At 41.0% G+C, this 22489-nt stretch overlaps 1 protein-coding gene across 14 annotated transcripts in view; it reads left to right on the top strand.

Moving 5' to 3' along the window:
- The window catches only part of MAGI2 (membrane associated guanylate kinase, WW and PDZ domain containing 2), a 1143898-nt gene that overhangs the window by 93350 nt on the left and 1028059 nt on the right, over nt 1-22489 (top strand). For 11 of the 14 annotated variants that reach the window (XM_067468832.1, XM_067468841.1, XM_067468833.1 and 8 more), the window contains exon 2: nt 3779-3832. The exons of the other annotated variants lie outside the window; for them this stretch is intronic. In XM_067468832.1, coding sequence (XP_067324933.1) covers nt 3779-3832 — 54 coding nt within the window. The remainder of the gene's footprint in view (nt 1-3778; nt 3833-22489) is intronic. 14 annotated transcript variants of the gene reach the window in all.

The following is a 22489-nucleotide window of genomic DNA, read 5'->3' as shown; positions in this document are numbered from 1 at the left end:
CACAAGGACTCCAAGATCTTTTTCACACGTACTGCTCTCGAGCCAGGCATTGTCCCCCATTCTGTATTTTTGCATTTTGTTTTTCCTGCCAAAGTGGAGTTCACTATATCCTATATATTTGTGAAAGTAATTCTGTGTTATTTTCTGTTGTGTGAATTTGATGGCCCTTAAAAATTATTTTATCTTATTTGGTGCACAGTCAGTTACATAAGATGTTGAAGTTGTTCTTATGACATAGCATCAGCATGAGATGTTTCTTTAGTACGGACATCATAAAGCAATTTTCTATATATAGTCATGTATAAGTCTAGAAATTGACTCCAAAATATGGGTCAACTTATCTTTGGGTCATTGTAAGTACATTCGCTTATCAAAAAAGGAGCCATCGCCTTCTATGAATAGAGTGGCAAAAGGTGAGAGCTTAGTCAGTCCTGGGAGAACCTAAAAGAAGCATTGACTCACTTTAGTCTCTGCTAGAGTGCTGCTTCTGGCCTTTTAAAATGCTGGGGTGGAAAAATGGCAGCACCTCTTTGGTGCTTCCTCTCAATGGAATTGAATAACACTTTGCATTAATTTTTATATATAAAAAAGAGAACCATTCCCTTCTCTGTGTGGTGAAAGGCCTTTTTGAATGCATGGGCAGGAAAAAAATGTTGGCTGTGACCAAAGGTGGATGGTCCTGTGGAATGACTCTCAACTTATTCATGGGTCATATCAAAATCTGTAGTTTTGCCCTACAAAACCTACCCTCAGTTTATACATGAGGGTGACCTATATGCAAGTACACAAGCAGTCCCTGGGTTACAAACAAGATAGGTTCCGTAGGTTTGTTAAGTTGAATTTGTTTGTAAGTTGGAACAGGTACATTTAAAAAGTGTAACTCCAGTATTTTTTTATTTTGGATAGCATAGGGAAAGGTTTATTTTATTTTATTTATTTTGAGCATTTCTACCCCGCCCTTCTCAACCCCTGAAGAGGGACTCAGGGCGGCTTACAAAAGGCACAATTCGATGCCAGCAATACACATAGTAAGATAAATACATAGCAGCAACAATTATAAATAGTTAAAACAATCCAATTATCCAATAATAACTAATAAAAGCCAATCTAGTGATCAACGTTCGCCAAGTTCAAAATCTGTAAGTTCATTCCACATTGTCATAATCCTATCCAACTCTAGTCATCATTGTCCTTTGTCTGTCTGCCAGATTACCCAAAGGCCTGGTCCCATATCCATGCTTTTAGTTTCCTTCTGAAAGAGAGGAGGGATGTCGATGACCTAATTTCCCCGGGGAGCGAACTCCACAGGTGATGGGCCACCACCAAGAAGGCCCTGCTCCTCGTCCCCACCAACCTCACTTGTGATAAAGATGGGGCCGAGAGCAGGGCCTCCCCAGAGAATCTTAAACTCTGAGGTGGGACGTAGAAGGAGATGCGTTCGGACAGATACGCTGGGCCAGCACTTTGAATTGTGCTCGGAACTGGATCGGCAGCCAGTGGAGCTGACATAGCAGAGGGGTGGTATGTTCCCTGTATGACACTCCGGTGAGTAGTCTGGCTGCCGCCCGTTGGACTAATTGAAGTTTCCGAACAGTCTTCAAAGGCAACCCCACATAGAGTGCATTGCAGTAATCTATTCTGGACGTAACAAGAGCATGGACCACTGTGGCCAGATCAGACTTCCCAAGGTATGGGCGTAATGCCCCTGTATCATTTCTTTTGCTGGCTTTGTCCCTGTTCAGAAGATTTCTCCTCACCTTCTGTCCCTGTGACAATTGGATTTTGAAAACTTTGGGTTGTTGTGGAAATAAGAACTGGTGATAAAGCTTTGGTGGAGACACCCTTTTGCCATGATCAGTCTTACAGGAGTGGATTTCCCTTCCTCTTCCTTCCTGTTGTATGCCTCCCCCTTCCCATTTGTAACTGGGAGTCATATGTAAGTCAGATGTTTGTAAATCAGAGACTATTTGTATAAGTAATTCTCAGCTGCCTTATTTCATTGCCAGGATCTCTGGCCAAAATAGTGAAGAAGAGCTGTTCTAGATTTTTGCTAAAGAAAAGCAAAGGCAATATATTGGAATCAAATGACCTTGGCTGAAATTTCTTACTCTAGGATCAAAGGAGCTTCTTTTAATTAACCTAACAAATGAATGGCTGTGCAGGTACAGCTGTACCAGAAGCTCCCACTTTATTTGCTTTGTATTAAGTGTTTGTTTGCAGCCCAAGGCTTGGGATTTTGCAGAAGGGTGGCTTCCTGTTAAAGTTTGCAGTTACATGGCAGGCCACCTGTCCATCATCATTAGGTTCCTTAGTTCCGGCCCCTTTTGGGTTTTCAGAAGAGAAGGAAGCCATTTTAGTCAGTGACACACAAGGAAGCTAGTCTATAGGACGCAGACAGCTCGTCCCGTAGGAAAAGCTTCATTCTTCAGAACCGTCTGGGGACCATCCAGTAATCATCCAGGGAAATAGGAACAGAAGGAAAAGATCCCAAAGGCTCTGGCTGAGAGCTCACAGCCTCTCAGCACCAGAGGGGGAAACAGCCCTGAAGTTCCCACAGGACAGCATTACAGAAGCACTGAATTCCAGCCGAAGTATCATCAAGCCTTGGCTGGTAGGTTTACTCAATGTCCAGAAGCAGTTGGGATCGGTAGTAAGACCCAAACCAGCGAGGCCCAGATAATAGACAGCCTGGGAGAGATTATAAAGGATTCTTCCTTATGGTAAGAAACTACAGTTAATTCAAATCAGTGCCAGTCTCTTAAAGACTAGAACAAGAAAACCTTGAAGTGTTGTCTGAATATTCGTTATTTGTTCCTTAATAAAGACTTTGTTGTACCATTAAAGACTGTAAAGACCATTACTTCAGGAATTCCCTAAGAATCTCTCTTTGAGGCACCCCGGCTTCCCACTGGGTTTAAAGTGTATGTCCTATAGCATAAAGACAATTTGTTCAGACCCAGTGCGCGACTGAACAATGGCATTTATTTCTTATTTGAGAGATGTTGTATCTAGTTGTAGGTAGAAGGACTTAATATAGAATTTTGGGAGGGAGAAAAAACCCCACAGATTTCCATAGACATAAAGTTTTGCTTAAAGATACCCTTCTCACTCTAAACAACAGGATACTTTTTTTTTTCTACAGGACTGGGATTCAGTAAATCACAATGACTTTTCCCTATTGGTTTCACTGAAACATGTTAGAGTATAAATCCCAGCACTGCTTCTTTCTGTATTTTTGTTCCAAAGCACCTTTAAACTCCTTAATCTTTAATTACAGCAGATGGGGAAAGACCTAGAAATTAGAATAATCAGTCCCAAGTATGGCCACAATAATTTCTCTAATCATAATTCATTTCTCTGTAAGCATTAATTATGGTTGTGCATATTTTAAAAGATTTTCTCCCCCAAAATGCAGGTTTTATTTTCACCTTCCACTGGCATATTCTATTCTTTTGCAACTGTGCAATGCTTTACAAGCTACATAAATGGGCAGAGTTTCATGATTGCATTTGGAAAACCTATTTGAAATATATGTTGTGAAAATCAAAGTGGGAAGGAAGCTAATCTCATTTTTCATACATGAGTCAAGTGCTTAGCCTTACCACTTCTCTTAGTGGAAGTCTGATAAGAGATCTATGTAATGGCCACCCTTTGCTTGTGTATGTTTCAAACCTGATTTCAGACTGTTGTATTCCAGTATTTCTTGTAGACGCATATGTAAGCCCTTGTTGATTTCATTCCCTCCAGTTTTTTCCTTGTCTTGTCTGTATTTTTCCAGGTGTAAAGTCCAAGATAACAGAATTCTTCCAGCGTTGGGGGGTCCTGAACATTGGTAAGGACCCATGACATAGCTCAGTCTCTGATAATGCTCTTTTATTAAATGTTGAGTCAAGCAGATACAAAATGTCAAGTTGAATCCTTGTGCAGACGTGTATGAAAGTGTTTTCTCAGTGTTGTGCACTGGCCTCTTAGGATTATATATATTATCTATCAGTACAGCCCTTCTGAGAAATATTTTATTTTATTGCCTAGAATTTCTTGATCAGCTTACTCTTTTTATTTCTCCACTGATGAAGTGTGGTCTGCTCAAATGTGAAAACAGTGCAGTAGCATTCCATATCTTGACCTAAAAACAATATTACAGAGATGGTTCAATGTCATTAAAATCTCCCTGGAAATGATGATGTGGTGGCGGTGGTGGTCATATACTATAATGATCAAACTGTCCTTGTACTCAAAAAACAATGGTACACTTGGATCCCCTAAATAGTTTGTAAATATCAACATTCCAGGAAATTGTAACTAAATCTTGCCTTCTTAGTAAAACCTTATTCCTAAATTTTATTGATGAGGAGATATTGGAAAAATAGATATTTATTTATGTAAAAATTATATGTACTTTATAAGCACTGAAATGTATAGAAAAATCAGGTTCTCTCTGTATAGAAAGAATGCTAACAGACAAGCAAGCTGCGTCCAGGCACAGCAAGAGAGGGGCTGAAGGGAGGCATGTTATCTATACATTCCAGGAGATAAGCCCGTACTAGGAGCCACAGACTGGTACTAAGTAAGGAAGGAGCCCCCCTCTCTCTTGACAGGTCAAAGTGGGCCCCTTTGATGGATGAATGTAAGCCATGCGTGCTCTTTAGAAACACAGACACATGCTTTTGCATGTTGGAAGGTAGAGCTTGATATATCTGTGATGCTAAGATGACGTAGTGAATGATGTAAATGTATGTAGAAGCATGTTCTTTGTTTGCTTGAATCTGAAAGGTATAAATGCCACAGTCCGCACCTATTTCGGTGCTGTGGTTTGCTTTTGGACGCAAGTCCACTCCAGGGCCCCAGCTGGAAATAAATCCGTGCTTTTTTTAGACCTCCGGAACTCTCTTTGTCTCTTTTCCTGAAACTTTCTCCCTGTCATATCATTATCATTTGTATTTGTGTTACAAAATGAAAACGACTTGATCATTACAATACGGGAAAGGATGGCCCAATCAATAGCTTATGGAAAATAAGGAAATTGAGACAGTGACTGTAACTTGGTCCCATTTGTTGTAATGTCACTTTAAATCCTAAGAGAGCATCAACCTTTGCCCAGTATCTGATTCACAAGGTCAGGGGAGGAGGGGAGAAAGAGTTGTTACAAAACGTAAACAATATCTTGGAGATGGAACCCAAGCCTAAACATGATTCTAAATTATGCTTCATATACACCATTTTAACATATAAAGACTGTAGTTAATTTTCTGCAAAACATTTTAATCATTTTGTGAATGAAACAAAGTTTGTGCAAAGTGAACCACCAAAAAGCAGAAGTGTCACTTGGTTGTTGTAGGTTTTTTCGGGCTATATGGCCATGTTCTAGAGGCATTCTCTCCTGACGTTTTGCCTGCATCTATGGCAAGCATCCTCAGAGGTAGTGAGGTCTGTTGGAACTAGGAAAATGGGTTTATATATCTGTGGAATGGCCAGGTTGGCACAAAGAACTCTTGTCTCTTGGAGCTAGGTGTGAATGTTTCAACTGACTGCCTTGATTAGCATTTGATGGCCTGGCAGTATTTTTGGTGTGGCTTGTTGGTGCCTGGGGCAGTCTTTTGTTGAGAGCTGATTAGATGTCCCTGATTGATTCCTCTCTGTTGTTTTTGTCAGAGATTGACGATGCCCAGCAGAAGGAATGCTAGATCAACAGTTGTAAAAATAAGGACTCTGCAGGCTTTGAGTTACAAAAGAAACTAAGTTTACTAAGTACATACATCAGACATGTCTTTCTACAGCGAGCTACAATTCAGGAACTAGTCAAAACCAAAAGCCTCTTAACATCTGCTTATCTTCTCTTGCTGAGACTGGCTATTCCCTTCTGTTTTCAGCAAGAGCAAACCTTATCTTACTTTTCTCAAGTTCACTTAATCACAGCCTCAAAGTGTAAACGTTCTGCACAGCATTTCTAATTCACAGTAACAACCATCTTGGCAATACATAGAAGCACATTTAAAACACATACATATCTAAATTAATCCTGACAGTTTTGCTGTTGTAATTTTAGAGTTTTTTAATAAGTTTAATCTATGTATAGAAGGCACATTTTATTGGTTAAGATTCCAACCTAGTTTGGAATCAGTTAAAGAATCTTGAGTATCGGGGATTGGGAAGGGCATCTGATTCAGACCCCTGGGGATTGTTTTAATTGGAATTTAGTAGGTCTGAGCCGTTCTCCTCGAACTGTCCAACAGTGCAGATATGTTACTCTGACTATTACTAGACACTGAGAAATAATCATGCCAATGTAGTTTATATAAGAAGGGAAATGGCACATGGCGGAAGAAGAGAGGTGCTGCTTGTAGAAAATTAAATCTACCTGCCTTCTTATTTAAAACTAGCTGTCCCCTGCCACACATTGCTGTGGCCCACATGGGGGTTCTGTGTGGGAGGTTTGGCCCAATTCTATCGTTGGTGGGGTTCAGAGTGCTCTGTGATTGTAGGTGAACTATAAATCCCAGCAACTACAACTCCCAAATGTCAAGATCCTATTTTCCCCAAACTCCACCGGGGTTCACATTTGGGCATATGGAGCATTCGTGTAGAGTTTGGTCCAGACCCATCATTGTTTGAGTCCACAGTGCTCTCTCAGTGTAGGTGAACTACAACTCCAAAACCAAAGGACACTGCCCACCAAACCCTTCCAGTATTAATGTATCGTCGAAGGCTTTCATGGCCGGAAACACTGGGTTGTTGTAGGTTTTTTCGGGCTATATGGCCATGTTCTAGAGGCATTCTCTCCTGACGTTTTGCCTGCATCTATGGCAAGCACTCTCAGAGGTATTCTCACTACCTCTGAGAATGCTTGCCATAGATGCAAACGAAACATCAGGAGAGAATGCCTCTAGAACAGTGTTTCTCAACCTTCCTATTGCTGCGACCCCTTAAAACAGTTCTTCATGTTGTGTTGACCCCCAACCATAACATTATTTTTGTTGCTACTTCATAACTTTAATTTTGCTACTTTATGAATCATAATGTAAATACCTGATATGCAGGATGTATTTTCATTCACTGGACCAAATTTGGTACAAATACCCGATTCACCCAAATTTGAATACTGGTGGGGTTGAGGGGGATTGATTTTGTCATTTGGGAGTTGTAGTTGCTGTAATTTATAGTTCACCTACAATCAAAGAGCATTCTGAACTCCACCAACGATAGAATTGAACCAAATTTAGCACACAGAACACCCAAGACCAACAGAAAATACTGGAAGGATTAGGTGGGCATTGACCTTGATAATGGGAGTTGTAGTTCACCTACATCTAGAGAGCACTGTGGACTCAAACAATGGAGGATCTGGACCAAACTTGGCACAAATACTCAATATGCCCAAATGTGAATACTGGTAGAGTTTGGGGGGAACTGACCTTGATGTTTGGGTAGTTGCTGGGATGTATAGTTCACCTACAATCAAAGAGCACTCTGAACCCCACCAATGATAGAATACGTCCAAACTTCCCACACAGAACCCCCATGACCAACAGAAAGTACTGTGTTTTCTGATGGTCTTTGGCGACCCCTCCGACACCTCCTCATGACCCCCCTAGGGGTCCCGACCCCCAGGTTGAGAAACACTGCTCTAGAACATAGCCATATAGCCCGAAGAAACCTACAACAACCCTTCCAGTATTTTCTGTTGGTCATGGGAGTTCTTTGTGTCAGGTTTGGTTCAATTCCATTGTTGGTGGGGTTCAGAATGCTTTTTGATTGTAAGTGAACTATAAATCCCAGCAACTACAACTCCTAAATGACAAAATCAATTTTTTTTTGAGTGAAGGACATACATTGGTTTGTTAGGTGTCTTGTGTCCAAATTGGGTGTCAATTTGTCCAGTGGTTTTTGAGTTCTGTTAATCCCACAAACGAACATTACATTTTTATTTATATAGATAACATGGGCAATTTTTGGCATGTTCTGTGCATTAAAAGAAAACCTTGAATCAATGGGGGATCGGTTGCCTTCTCCTGTGATGTCTTTATAACTACTTGCTGCGTAACTTATTGTGGCAGGCACATAATTCTACTCGCATTTCTAGAAACGGTTCACCATGTGCCTGAAGCATTTGTTGTCTCCAGAAACATGTTATCAGATGTTTATTTTCTTCTTCTTTATATGTATGTCTTTAATAGCTGAGCTGGGAGGCATAACTGGGTATCTATTGTGATGGATATTGTTATGCCTCTAGAATACCAAGCTCCAAAAACTGAATAACTTAAACTGAACAAGAAAATGCAAGATACTTGTATGTTAAACCCTGGGGTATACTTTTTCCCCTCAGTACTTTGGGTAGCAAAGATAAAATAGCTTTGAAGATTAAAAAAAACACAGAGGAATGAACAGAACAACGTATATAAGCAACTTAAAAAAATATACAAAACACAGGCACTTTAAACATGAGGTTTTAACATATTGTGAGTGTGGGTGTGTAAGTCTAATGGCTAAATGGTTAAATGCCAGAAATGTAAAGCATAAGGTCCCTGGTTCAAATTTCATCTATTTTATGAACACACAATGAGGTTTTACACAAGCCATTATCTGAACAGTCCCGGCTAACCCATCCGCAATATGAGGATAATAACACAGGTCTATCCTATGAAACTGTGGTTGGGATTATGGAGATATTAAATATGTTATTTCTGAATAATATATGTAAATTATTAATGATATGAGCCTCATTACATGCAGAATAATTTGCATAAAATAGTGGCCAACATTATTAACTGAGTGTATTCTCTTCCACATATACACTTCTTCCGTTACTACTGCTGTTTTAAATGAAAAAAAAAGTTCCAGGAATAAAAATTCCTTTCCTGGCTTCCTATCGTGGCTGGAAAAGGACAGACAGAAGGAATGATGGCTTGTTTTTAGGTCACCAGCCTCTCGGAGCTCAGCAAGAGGCTAAATAATGAAAGCATATGAATCTTGTTGATGCTTATCTGTTCTCCAAGTTATGTCTCTGCACCTTTAGAATCATAGAATCAAAGAGTTGGAAGAGACCTCATGGGCCATCCAGTCCAACCCCCTGCCAAGAAGCAGGAATATTGCATTCAAATCACCCCTGACAAATGGCCATCCAGCCTCTGCTTAAAAGCTTTCAAAGAAGGAGCCTCCACCACACTCCGGGGCAGAGAGTTCCACTGCTGAACGGCTCTCACAGTCAGGAAGTTCTTCCTAATGTTCAGATGGAATCTCCTCTCTTGTAGTTTGAAGCCATTGTTCCGCATCCTAGTCTCCAAGGAAGCAGAAAACAAGCTTGCTCCCTCCTCCCTGTGGCTTCCTCTCACATATTTATACATGGCTATCATATCTCCTCTCAGCCTTCTCTTCTTCAGGCTAAACATGCCCAGCTCCTTAAGCCGCTCCTCATAGGGCTTGTTCTCCAGACCCTTGATCATTTTAGTCGCCCTCCTCTGGACACATTCCAGCTTGTCAATATCTCTCTTGAATTTACTTGTGCAACACATGAGCATAGCTAGTAGCAGCACTTTGATCCGTGTATTGTCGAAGGCTTTCATGGCCGGATCACTGGATTGTTGTAGGTTTTTTCGGGCTCTATGGCCATGGTCTAGAGGCATTCTCTCCTGACGTTTCGCCTGCATCTATGGCAAGTATCCTCAGAGTTAGTGAGGTCTGTTAGAACTAGGAAAAAGGGTTTATATATCTGTGGAATGACCAGGGTGAGACAAAGGACTCTTGTCTGCTGGAGCTAGGTGTGCATGTTTCAACTGACCATCTTGATTAGCATACAATGGGCTGACTGTGCCTGGAGCAAACTTTTGTTGAGAGGTAATTAGATGTCCCTGCCTGCTTCCTCTCCGTTGTTGTGCTGTTGCAATTTTAGAGTTTTTTAATACTGGTAGCCAGATTTTGTTCATTTTCATGGTTTCCTCCTTTTTGTTGAAATTGTCCACATGCTTGTGTATTTCAGTGGCTTCTCTGTGTAGTCTGACATGGTGGTTGTGAGAGTGGTCCAGCATTTCTGTGTTCTCAAATAAAATGCTCACAACCACCATGCGCGTCTGATCCATATCTATACTGACTTAAATGCTCAGTGTAGATGTGTTTGTAGACACCTATGCCTTCTGTCTGATGGACACACTTATCTCTCTTCTAAGTCACACTGTGTAAGAAACTATTGCCTACTGCATATAACAGTAGCATGGTGCATCATTTATAGAGATTCAGCATACACTGCCAATTTCATTGTTCAAATATTAATGGTGCTTCTGGTCTAGACATTTATAAGTTAATAAGCTATGAGTTTGTAATATTTTATCTTGGATTTTTGTCTTCAATAAAATTATTGTGGTTTTGTTCCCCCTTGTTTATGATCTAATAAGTGGTGCATGATAAAATAATAAATGTTGTTGCACCAACAATTATATTGCCTGAGCTAATTGCTCTTCTTGCATTTTTCTCTATAGTATCTTGCCTAAAAGACATTTTAAATGTTGACCTGCTTGTATCTAGGAGAACTCCATATTCGGAAGACATTTGTATGACTTATAAAGCATGAATGAATCATGCTTTATAACAGGGGTCCTCAAACTTTTTAAACAGGAGATGAAGAAATTTGTCAGTATTGTTTTGTCGCTGCAAGATTAACAATAGTTATAACATGGAAGCGGGAAAAAGAGTTAACTATTAAGGATTGGAGAGATAAATTAGTAGATTATATCCAAATGGCCAAACTGACAAATAACAGCAGAGGAGGAAATAATGAAGAATTTGTTAAAAAATGGAGGTTGGCAATTGGGTATCTCGAAAAGAAGACAAAAGTAGATTTGAAGATCGCCATAAAGGGGATTCAGTGAAAGAAAACATGTGGGTAGTTGTAGGTTAGTTATGTGATCCACACGGGGTGGTGTCGGAGGTCATGGGGGTTGGGTTCACGGGTGTGGGGTTAGAGGGACAATATATGTTAATGTATTATGTCTGTACAGTCAAAGTTGATTTTTCATATGTTTAACAGGCACTGACTGTATATTATTCTGTAAACTTGCATACTCTTTTGTATATCTTTTTTTTATTTTCTGTTTTTTCGTTTGTTTTCTATTTATTTCTGTTTTCCTATGGTGTCAGTTTTGTTTTCTGTAGGCACCATAAACCAATAAAAATTAACTTTAAAAAAGAATGGCAAAAAAAAACACAACCGTTTTAAACAGAGGGCCAGGTCACAGTCCCTCAAACTGTTGGAGGGCCGGATTATAATTTGAAGAAAAAAAAACCCATGAATGAATTCCTATGCAAACTGCACATATCTTATTTGTAGTGCAAAAAAACCCACTTAAAAATAATACAATAATTAAAATGGAGAACAATTTTAACAAATATAAATTTATTAGTATTTCAGTGGGAAGTGTGGGCCCGCTTTTGGCTGATGACATAGGGTTGTTGTTGTTGTTGTTGTTGTTGTTGTTGTGTGGTTTCAAGTCGTTTCAGACTTAGGTTGACCCTGAGTGAGGACCGGGTAAATGACCTTGGAGAGCCGTATTTGGCCCTCAGGCCTTAGTTTGAGGACCCCTGCTTTATAAGAACACTTTTTTCATATGTTCTTCCTCTAGTGGTCAAGGTTTTAGTTTAGTATTTTAGAACAAAATACCAGATATTCTAAGCTATATTTCAGACAAAAGAATTGATAAAATCACCTCTTAATATCCCTTACTCAAGAAAACCCTATGGCATTCATGGGCTCTCCATAAATTGACAGGTGATTTGAAGGCGCACACATAAAGTAACAACAACAAAAAGTTTTAATTGGTTGAATAAGTTTAATTATTTGTAATGATCTAAATGCACAGAGGATCATCAAAAGGCAGGATCATCAAGTTTGCAGACGACACCAAATTGGGAGGGATAGCCAATACTCCAGAGGACAGGAGCAGAATTCAAAACGATCTTGACAGATTAGAGAGATGGGCCAAAACTAACAAAATGAAATTCACCAGGGACAAATGCAAGATATACCACTTTGGCAGAAAAAAACGAAATGCAAAGATACAGAATGGGGGACGCCTGGCTTGAGAGCAGTACGTATGAAAAAGATCTTGGAGTCCTCGTGGACAAGTTAAACATGAGCCAACAATGTGATGTGGCGGCAAAAAAAGCCAATGGAGTTTTGCCTGAATCAATTTTTGCCTGAATCAATAGGAGCATAGTGTCTAGATCTAGGGAAGTAGTGCTACCCCTCTATTCCGCTTTGGTTAGACCACACCTGGAATATTGTGTCCAATTCTGGGCACCACAATTCAAGAGAGATATTGACAAGCTGGAATGTGTCCAGAGGAGGGCAACTAAAATGATCAAGGGTCTGGAGAACAAGCCCTGTGAGGAGTGGCTTAAGGAGTTGGGCATGTTTAGCCTGAAGAAGAGAAGGCTGAGAGGAGTTATGATAGCCATGTATAAATATGTGAGAGGAAGCCACAGGGAGGAGGGAGCAAGCTTGTTTTCTGCTTCCTTGGAGACTAGGACGCGGAACAATGGCTTCAGACTACAAGAGAGGAGATTCCATCTCAACATTAGGAAGAACTTCCTGACTGTGAGAGCCGTTCAACAGTGGAACTCTCTGCCCCGCAGTGTGGTGAAGGCTACTTTGGAGGCTTTGAAACAGAGGCTGGATGGCCATCTGTCAGGGGTGATTTGAATGCAATATTCCTGCTTCTTGGCAGGGGGTTGGACTGGATGGCCCATGAGTTCTCTTCCAACTCTTTGATTCTATGATTCTATGATTCAGAGAACATATAACCTCCAAACACAACAGTCTCTCCCTCTCTCTCTTCTCTTTCAGTCCCCAATTTAACAAATTACTCTTTTGTTTATGTCTTACAGGGATGGGTGGATAATGGGAAAAAATGCCACACAATAGTAATTAGCATTGTTTTTATACTGCCTAATATTTACTTTCTCTTTGCCAAGATATCTAATGCACTTCACAGTTATTTCAAATCACATGGTAACATCTCATTTGTTTAAGAAGTGCTTTTTCACACTGATTACTGAGACTGTCTATTATAGGATCTGGCAAATCTCTTAAATTTCATGGGGACTTCTTGCAATTTCCATTCTTCTTTAATTCTAAACTACAATTTCCAAATTACTTGAAACTGGCTCCATCTTCCAGTGCTCTGTTGTTCTATGACTCTACATTAGCAGATTGCTTATGTGATTGTTTTAAATGTAGAGGTTTGCAGACTGGGGAGATACATGAAAGATTCTCTGTTCGGGATCATTTCATATATCCATGGATTCTAGGAGTTAGGCATTTCATTCAAATTTCCTTGCTTTTCAGTAGGCATCTTATTGTTCTGTCATGTACTCAGAAGAAGTTATTAAGTAAGTTATACGATCCCTGTGTGATGAAAATGTATCTCCTCATGCGATGGAACAATTGAAAGGCCACTTTGTTGTGTGATTATGTCAAACAATAGCAATAGTTGTTTTGGTTGTATGAATCAGCTCTGAAAGTGGTTCGTTACACAGTGTTGCCAGTTACCCAGATTGGGAAAACAGTGCTTGAATAAGACTTGTTGTGCTCCTTGAACAAACAATAGGTACAGAGTGTTTTGCCCTTTGTATTTCAAATTGGCCAAGCCTTTTGAAAATATTCCTCAGTGCACTTAGAATTTAAAATCTGTGTGTAAAAAAACTGTAATGGAATGAATGACTTCAAAAAAACATCAATCCAAGCTGGAATGTGTCCAGAGGAGAGCGACTAAAATGATCAAGGGTCTGGAGAACAAGCCCTATGAGGAGCGGCTTAGGGAACTGGGCATGTTTAGCCTGAAGAAGAGAAGGCTAAGAGGAGATATGATAGCCATGTATAAATATGTGAGAGGAAGCCACAGGGAGGAGGGAGCAAGCTTGTTTTCTGCTTCCTTGGAGACTAGGACGCGGAACAATGGCTTCAAACTACAAGAGAGGAGATTCCATCTGAACATTAGGAAGAACTTCCTGACTGTGAGAGCCGTTCAGCAGTGGAACTCTCTGCCCCGGAGTGTGGTGGAGGTTCCTTCTTTGGAAGCTTTTAAGCAGAGGCTGGATGGCCATTTGTCAGGGGTGATTTGAATGCAATATTCCTGCTTCTTGGCAGGGGGTTGGACTGGATGGCCCATGAGGTCTCTTCCAACTCTTTGATTCTATTCTATGATTCTATGATTCTTGTATGTGATGAAACTACCTTCCTCCTTTTCCACATGCATTCAGTGCAGGCCCCATGCCTTTAACAAATGTGTACATGTAGCTCCTTGCTTTCACTGTAGTGTTTCAAGACAGCTGCATTATTACATTATTTAAACTACAGGGTGCGGCAGCATAACTTCCTTTTTTTAAATGTGCACCATTCAGTCAGTTGAAGTGGTCTTGTTCGAGAGGTGGGATGTTCTGTCGCGTGCTGGGCTTGAAATAAGTTGCCTTTAATACAGAACATGTAACTTTAGCCCAGTGGGAAGCCAGGGGGCCTGAAGAGAAATTCGTAAGGATTTTCACCATAAACAGTCTCTAGAGGGGCTTGTAAAATATAACAAAGTCTTTTATTGGTGAACAATCAACAGAAACTTATTTTGTCTTCAAAAGGTTAAACAAATACTTCCAGGCTTTGTGCAACTGGTGGCTTCTAACTGTTGCTTTTACTCTAAAGGAAAATCCCTATCCAAACTTCTCCCAGGCTAACTGTGATCCTAAACCTAACTGATGTGGATCCACTACTGGGCTGAACTGCGTCTCAAAACCGAGTGGACCTACCAGTAGGCCTGTAGTCACTTTAGCTGGAGTTCTTGATGTTTAAAGTTGTTATTCCCTCCGAAATTCCTCGGGGCTGTAAGGCTGTTTCCCTGGAACCTTTGGGAATCTTTAGATGCTCTTAAGACTGTTCTCCCCGGGAGGTCTTAAGGGTTGAAGCCTTTGTACAGGAGAAAGTCTGTACACGTCCTGTACATTGATTTCCTTCGCTGAGACTGAGTGAAAATGGCTCCCTTCTCTTCACAATTGTCCTGAATAGGGGGCGGAACCAAATTTAACAATGATGGACAGGGGGCCTGCCCTATAACTGCAAACTTTAACAGGAAGCCACCCTTCTGCAGAATCCCAAGCCTTGGTCTGCAAGCAAACACTTAATACGAGGCAAATAAAGTGGGAGCTTCTGGTACAGCTGTACCAGCACACAGGACTATAAAGTTTCTCCTGGCACAGTTCAATTGCCATCATGCGTTGGAACAGTGAGGAGCATGCTTTTGCCTTCTTTTCGAGTGGATATTCTGTGATCGCAAGCCAGCATGCCTTTTGGATTTGCTTTAATTTAGCCCCATTGGCCCCTGTCCCAGACCGGAAATCAATTGTGACATGGGTCACTACATTCAGATAAACTGCAAGTGCGACAAGATGAAGAACTGGAGTCCCTCGGCCCATTAGATCACCTGAGAACATTGAGGCAGTGAGAGCTTCAATGTTGCAATCACCACGGTGTTCTATGCACAAAACATGCGTCTGCCCTTGGACTTTCCGATTGTTCTGTGAGGAGAATTCTTCATGATGATCTTCATTTCCATCCTTACAAGATGGCAATTGTGCAGGAACTTTCTGAACGTGACTTCAGTTCTTGGAGGAACGCATGTGAGGTTCTTCTCGAAGTTGTTCCTGAGGACGCTATTGTTTTTTTTAGTGATGAAGCCCATTTTCATTGTGTGGATCCGTCAACAAACAAAACATGCGCTACTGGGCTGACAGCAATCCTCAAGAATTGCATCAAAGGCCTTTGCATTCACCTAAAATCACAGTGTGGTGTGCAATTTCCTTAGCTGGAATTATTGGTCCCTGGTTCTTTGAGGAAAATGAGTTTGCAGTTACAATGAATTCGGACCGGTATGTAAACATGTTACAGGAATGTTTTTCCTACGGCTAGATGGGTTAGACTTAGGGGACATTTGGTTCCAACAAGACGGTGCAACTGCACACACTTCAAGAGCATCGATGGCTGTTTTGACGGAACACTTCCCAGAGCGCCTCATCTCAATTAGGGGGGGATTTGGAATGGCTGGCACGCTCTCCAGATTTGGCCCCTTGTGATTTTTTTTCTATGGGGTTTTTTGAAATCCTGTGTTTATGTGAACTGTCCAAGGACCCTACAAGATTTGAAGACCAACATCCAGGAAGAAATTGCCAACATAACGCCTGCTATGCTGGCAAGAGTCATGACAAACGCCAGAAATCGGTTTACTCGGTGTATGGAGAATGGGGGATGTCACCTACCTAATTTGATCTTCAAAACTACGTAAAACAAAACTTTAGGTATGAGCCTACATTATAATTTTTTTCTGATTCATACAATGGGTTTTATTAAGTTTTGAAAAAAGGAAGCTATGCTGCTGCACCCTGTATAAGCTAAGGCCACCAGTGGTACAGTCGGTTAAACTGCTGAGCTGCTGAGCTTGTTGACCGAAAGGTTCCAGGTTCAAATCCGGGGAGCGGCGTGAGCTTCCGCTGTCAGCCCACCTTCTGCCAATCTAGTAGTTTGAAAACATGCAAATGTGAGTAGAGCAATAGGTAGCGTGAGAAGGTAATGGTGCTTCAATGTAGTCATGTCTACCACATGACCTTGGAGGTGTCTCTGGACAATGCCAGCTCTTCGACTTAGACATGGAGATGAGCACCATACCCCAGAGTCGGACACGACTGGACTTAATGTCAGGGGAAAACCTTTACCTTTACATTAAACTAGAAGCCTCTGGTGAAGTGAAGTGGGATGGGAAATTTTAATAGTGAGGTGTTATTTTTTATGCATTTCTAGACAAAATTTCAGCAATGGTACTATACAAGCATTTTAAAAAAGCTGGCAATTTTTATTTCATAATGTCACTTCAGCTGTCTTACAGTTAATATACCTAAAGAATATTGTAGAAAGCAGTAATGGACTTGAACATTAAGTATGCCAGTGATGGTGCATAAGAAACTTTAGTATGCATTTGCTAAATAAGAACAGGCAAGTCTTTCTATCTCTCTCACTTTATTAATGGTTATCTTCTGCTGGCAAAGGATAGAGAGAGGAAGGCCTAGAATAGCAAACTGTAATCACTCATGTCATTCGAATCATAGCACAAAGTCCTTTATGTTATAACTCCATAAACACAATGAGAAATCATACTATGTTTATTTGACTGTAGTGCTTCAAGGTATAAAAGGCAGTGACTGTGTCTGCTACTTGCAAGGAGGCATTATCAGAAGGGCTGGTATTAAACCAGGAATTCCCAATGCTCTTGTTTCTCAAATACTTGAGAAAAATAAAATTTGGTAAAGTCTATTTCGGAACCCTTTAGTACTATATTCTTTAGTATGTACTTTAGTACTATTCTAGATAGGGATGTAATTGTTCACTGCCTTTTTCTTGAGCTAATGTGTAATTTTGGCAATAATCTTCTTGCTGTGAGAAGGTCTAGTCACAGTTTTTAAAGCTATTTTTCATAATTTGGGACATATTCTTCCCAGAATTTGCATATGACTTGTTTTGCAAAGAAAATAGCATTTGCTCTATAGGAAACATCATTTGCTGTGCACAAGATAAATATTTCTATACAGAAATATTATTGGGTTGTTGTAGGTTTTTCCAGGCTATATGGTCATGTTCTAGAGGCATTTTCTCCTGGCGTTTCACCTGCATCTATGGCAAGCATCCTCAGAGGTAGTGAGGTCTGTTGGAAGTAGGAAAATGGGTTTATATATCTGTGGAATGACCAGGGTGGGACAAAGGACTTTTGTCTGAAACCAATGGTTTATTCCCTGGTCAGTTACCACCAAATGGCACTCCAAGCTAGAATATTTTAGTTTGTTTTCATTGAATAACCTTGACATTTAACTCTTATCAATTGCTTTTTATTTCCTCAGAAAACTTTGCTACTTCATTTGTTGTTATTTGCCATCTTGTCAATTGATCAGACCTAAATTGACCTCAGTTTTTTTTTAAAATTATCATAAAGATCCTTGGAGGAAAGCATGATTTTCCCCATCCCTAGAAAAACTTGCCATCTTATCCTTTGATATGCACGTTTTCTTAGTAGCCTTTTGAGCTGGACTTCTTCAAAAACCTTTTGAAAGTCTAAGGTTTCATCCTATTCTGGCATAAGCAGGGATTGTCCCCCTACCAGGATGAGGGAGGGTGGATTATCTGCTCCATCAAGCTGGTGCCATGTTCTGTAGCAGAGGCACCTGTATTGGTCAGGAGTTCTGATGGAACTTCATGGCCAGCTAGGAGCAACAGTGGCAGTGATAGAGGTACAATCAATTCCCACATACAAAGAAAGGGTGCTGGTGTGCCATCTGAATAGCAGGTTAGGTGGAATTGGAACTGATCTAGCTACCCAGATTGTCCTGGAGCAGTTAAATTTTACAGAGTTTCTGGCAAAGTCTGGAGTGTATCCTAACTTTTTCCAAAGCAGACAAAGCTAAAAACTGCTCACTAGGAGTACCAGTGAGCAGAGATGGCCCTAGGTAATTTTCAACGGTAAGCAAACAGTATTTTGTCCCCCGTCCCCCCCCAACCAATCACTGATATATATTTTTTGTTCGTCGTGGGAGTTCTGTGTGCCATATTTGGTTCAATTCCATCATTGGTGGAGTTCAGAATGCTCTTTGATTGTAGGTGAACTATACATCTCAGTAACTACATCTCGCATATGTCAAGGTCTATTTTCCCCAAGAGCGCCCCTGGGCAAAATCAACTATACTGCAACTGCTTACTTTGCGTAATGGGTTGAGCCGCCCCTGCCAGTGAGTCATGATCAGGGGTCCTCAAACTTTTTAAACTGAGGGCCAGGTCACAGTCCCTCAAACTGTTGGAAGACCAGATTATAATTTGAAAGAAACATGAATGAATTCTTATGCACACTGCACATATCTTATTTATAGTGCAAAAACACTTAAAAACAATACAATAATTAAAATGAAGAACAATTTTAACAAATATAAACTTATTAGTATTTCAATGGGAAGTGTGGGCCTGATTTTGGCTGATGACATAGGGTTGTTGTTGTGTGCTTTCAAGTCATTTCAGACTTAGGTTGACCCTGAGCGAGGGCCGGGCAAATGACCTTGGAGAGCCATATCCAGCCCCCGGGCCTTAGTTTGAGGAGCCCTGGTCTTGATGATAGCCAGTCCAATTTGCAGTGAGTCCCAGGTTTTTGACTTGTATAAACAAGCTCTAAGTCAGCATTTCTCAACCTGGGGGTTCGGGACCCCTGGGGGTGTCACGAGGGGGTGTCAGGGGGGTCACCAAAGACCATCGGAAAACACTGTATTGTTTTCTGTTGATCATGGGGGTTCTGTGTGGGAAGTTTGGCACAATTCCATTGTTCATGGGTTTCAGAATGCTCTTTGATTGTAGGTGAACTATAAATCCCAGCAACGACAACTCCCAAATGTCAAGGTCTATTTCCCCCAAACTCTACATTCACATTCAGGCATATTCAGTATTTATGCCAAGTGTGGTCCAGGTCTATCATGGTTTGAGTCTACTGTGCTCTCTGGATGTAGGTGAACTACACCTTCAGAACTCAAGGTCAATGCCCACCAAACCCTTCCGTTTTTTTCGGTTGGTTATTGGAGTTCTGTGTGCCAAGTTTGGTTCAATTCCATAGTTGGTGGAATTCAGAATGCTCCTCGGTTGTAGGTAAACTATAAATCCCAGCAACTACAACTCCTAAATGACAAATTCAGTTCCCTCCCAACTCAACCAGCATTCAAATTTGGGTGTATTGGGTATTTGTGGCAAATTTGGTCCAGTGAATGAAAATAAATCCTGCATATCTGGTATTTACATGACGATTCAGAACAGCAGCAAAATTACAGTATGAAGTAGCAACAAAAATAATGTTATGGTTGGGGGACACCACAACACGAGGAACTAGATTAAGAAGTCACAGCATTAGGAAGATTGAGAAACACTGCTCTAAGTGTACAGAATATACTGGGTCCTCCTCCACCCCTTCGTGTTAACACTCTCAAAGAATAGTTTCAAAAGTGGGTGAGACAGACTTATTTTTTCAGAAGCCATGTTGATTCTTTCCCAGCAAGACCTGTCATTTACAGGCAATACTTTTATATTTGAAAATTCTTTCTACTATCAGCTAACTGCCCTGTAATTTCATGCCAATCCCTTGATCTCATAAACACTGGCTTTGTATTGACCATCTTCATGCTTTCGAGTGTAGATGTCTATACTGTGTCTGAGACAAACTACGTATTTTGTTAGAATATCAGTACTTTCATGTTTCAGTTCTTCAAGAACTCTCAGATAGATACCATCTGGATTCAGTGATGTAGTCCTTCAGCTGTCAGTCACAGTGGACACTTTAACTTTTCCAGGCTGATGCTCTTTTTTCCTGCCAGGCTTACTTAAGCTTTTTTGGAAGTATTTTTTAAGTTAGTTATTCAAAGACCAGAATAGACCCATACAAATGTGACACATATCACTTGTATCTTCCTGCACCTTGACATGAATTGCTTTCTGTTGTCACTAACTAGAATCTTCCCAGAGAACCAACAACAGGGACTTTATATCTTGCAGTTTTTGGTTTTAGTTGCCTTTTTGTAAGCAAAATTGTAATTGCTTACTACCAGTTTCACAAAGATGCAGTTTCACATTATAAAAGATCAGTTAGATTAGTGTAATCACACTAATCTAACTGATCTTTTATAATGTGAAACTGCATCTTTTATACAACCCTGTCCAGTAACATCTTAACAATGTATTGTCGAAGGCTTTCATGGCCGGAATCACTGGGTTGTTGTAGGTTTTTTCGGGCTGTATGGCCATGGTCTAGAGGCATTCTCTCCTGACGTTTCGCCTGCATCTATGGCAAGCATCCTCAGAGGTAGTGAGGTCTGTTGGAACTATGAAAAGAGGTTTATATATCTGTGGAATGACCAGGGTGAGACAAAGGACTCTTGTCTGCTGGAGCTACGTGTGAATGTTTCAACTGACCACCTTGATTAGCATACAATGGGCTGACAGTGCCTGGAGCAAACTTTTGTTGAGAGGTAATTAGATGTCCCTGCCAGCTTCCTCTCTGTTGTTGTGCTGTTGCAATTTTAGAGTTTTTAAATACTTGTAGCCAGATTTTGTTCATTTTCATGGTTTCCTCCTTTCTGTTGAAATTGTCCACTTGCTTGTGCATTTCAGTGGCTTCTCTGTGTAGCCTGACATGGTGGTAGTTGGAGTGGTCCAGCATTTCTGTGTTCTCAAATAATATGCTGTGTCCAGGTTGGTTCATCAGGTGCTCTGCTATGGCTGATTTCTCTGGTTGAAGTAATCTGCAGTGCCTTTCATGTTCCCTGATTCGTGTTGGGCGCTTCGTTTGGTGGTCCCTATGTAGACTTGTCCACAGCTGCATGGTACACGGTAGACTCCTGCAGAAGTGAGAAGATCCCTCTTGTCCTTTGCTGAACGTAGCATTTGTTGGATTTTCTTGGTGGGTCTGTAGATAGTTTGTATGTTGTGTTTCCTCATCAGCTTCCCTATGAAAGAGCTCTGTTTCACTATTGCCTCACCACCAGCTACTTTCAGTGGGGCAATGAGTTCTACGAACAGAAAGATGGAGTAGATATGGGGAGCTGTCGCTGACAAATAAGAGGTCTGGGTTATAACGTCGGTGCCATCTCCCGCTGTTGTAGGATGGTGGGATCTTGCTATCATGGATGAGTGATAGTTTGTGCAGTTCAGACTAGGAGAGGAGAGCCTCTCCATTTTTATCCCCTTGGGCATAGCCCCATATGTGTCTATGGCTGTTGAAGTCACCAATTACTACCACCCTTTGGTGCCTATCATTCTCGGGGAAGGAGAAGCAGAACTCTTCATTTGGGGGCTTGTACACAGAGGTGATTGTGATGTTATTAAGCTCTACTTTTATAACCTTGATATTGTTTTCTTCAGTGTTGTGGGCACTGCTGACTTGGAGGCCTGGTTTGACAAAGACAGCGCTTCCATACTGCGCATGTGGTCTTTCCGCTACTAAGACCATTCCTGGAACTTTGGGTCGTTTCTGTCATTCATCCCTGTGTGTTTCTTGGACACACAGCACATCGCATTTCTTATCTCGGCACAGTTCATAGAGCAGTTGCTCTTTGGCAGCTGACATGCCTTCGATGTTGATTGAGATTATTGTCATGGTTGGTCCTGAAAAGGTCCGTTGGTTGTTTTGCTTGCTTGCATGCATGCTGGTCGCTTCTGTGGCAAGAGAATCAGCCGTCTACGAAGACGTTGCCCAGGGGACACCCGGATGTTTTGCAATCCTACGAGGAGGCTTCTCTCATGTCCCCCATGATACATCAATGATACATGGTGTGAAAATGTGCAGTAACGCATGGGTGATTTGATTGACAGATCTTAAACTGGTTTGAGGCCAGGGAAGTGATTACTAAAGAACCTGACCTAAAACCACTTTGCCCCCCCCCCCCAAATTTC

The sequence above is a fragment of the Anolis sagrei genome, chromosome 5 (genome assembly GCF_037176765.1).
Source record: "Anolis sagrei isolate rAnoSag1 chromosome 5, rAnoSag1.mat, whole genome shotgun sequence".
NCBI classification, from domain to species: Eukaryota; Metazoa; Chordata; class Lepidosauria; order Squamata; family Dactyloidae; genus Anolis; species Anolis sagrei.
The sequence above is the reverse complement of the archived record's forward strand: the minus strand, read 5'-3'. Positions and strand labels throughout refer to the sequence as shown.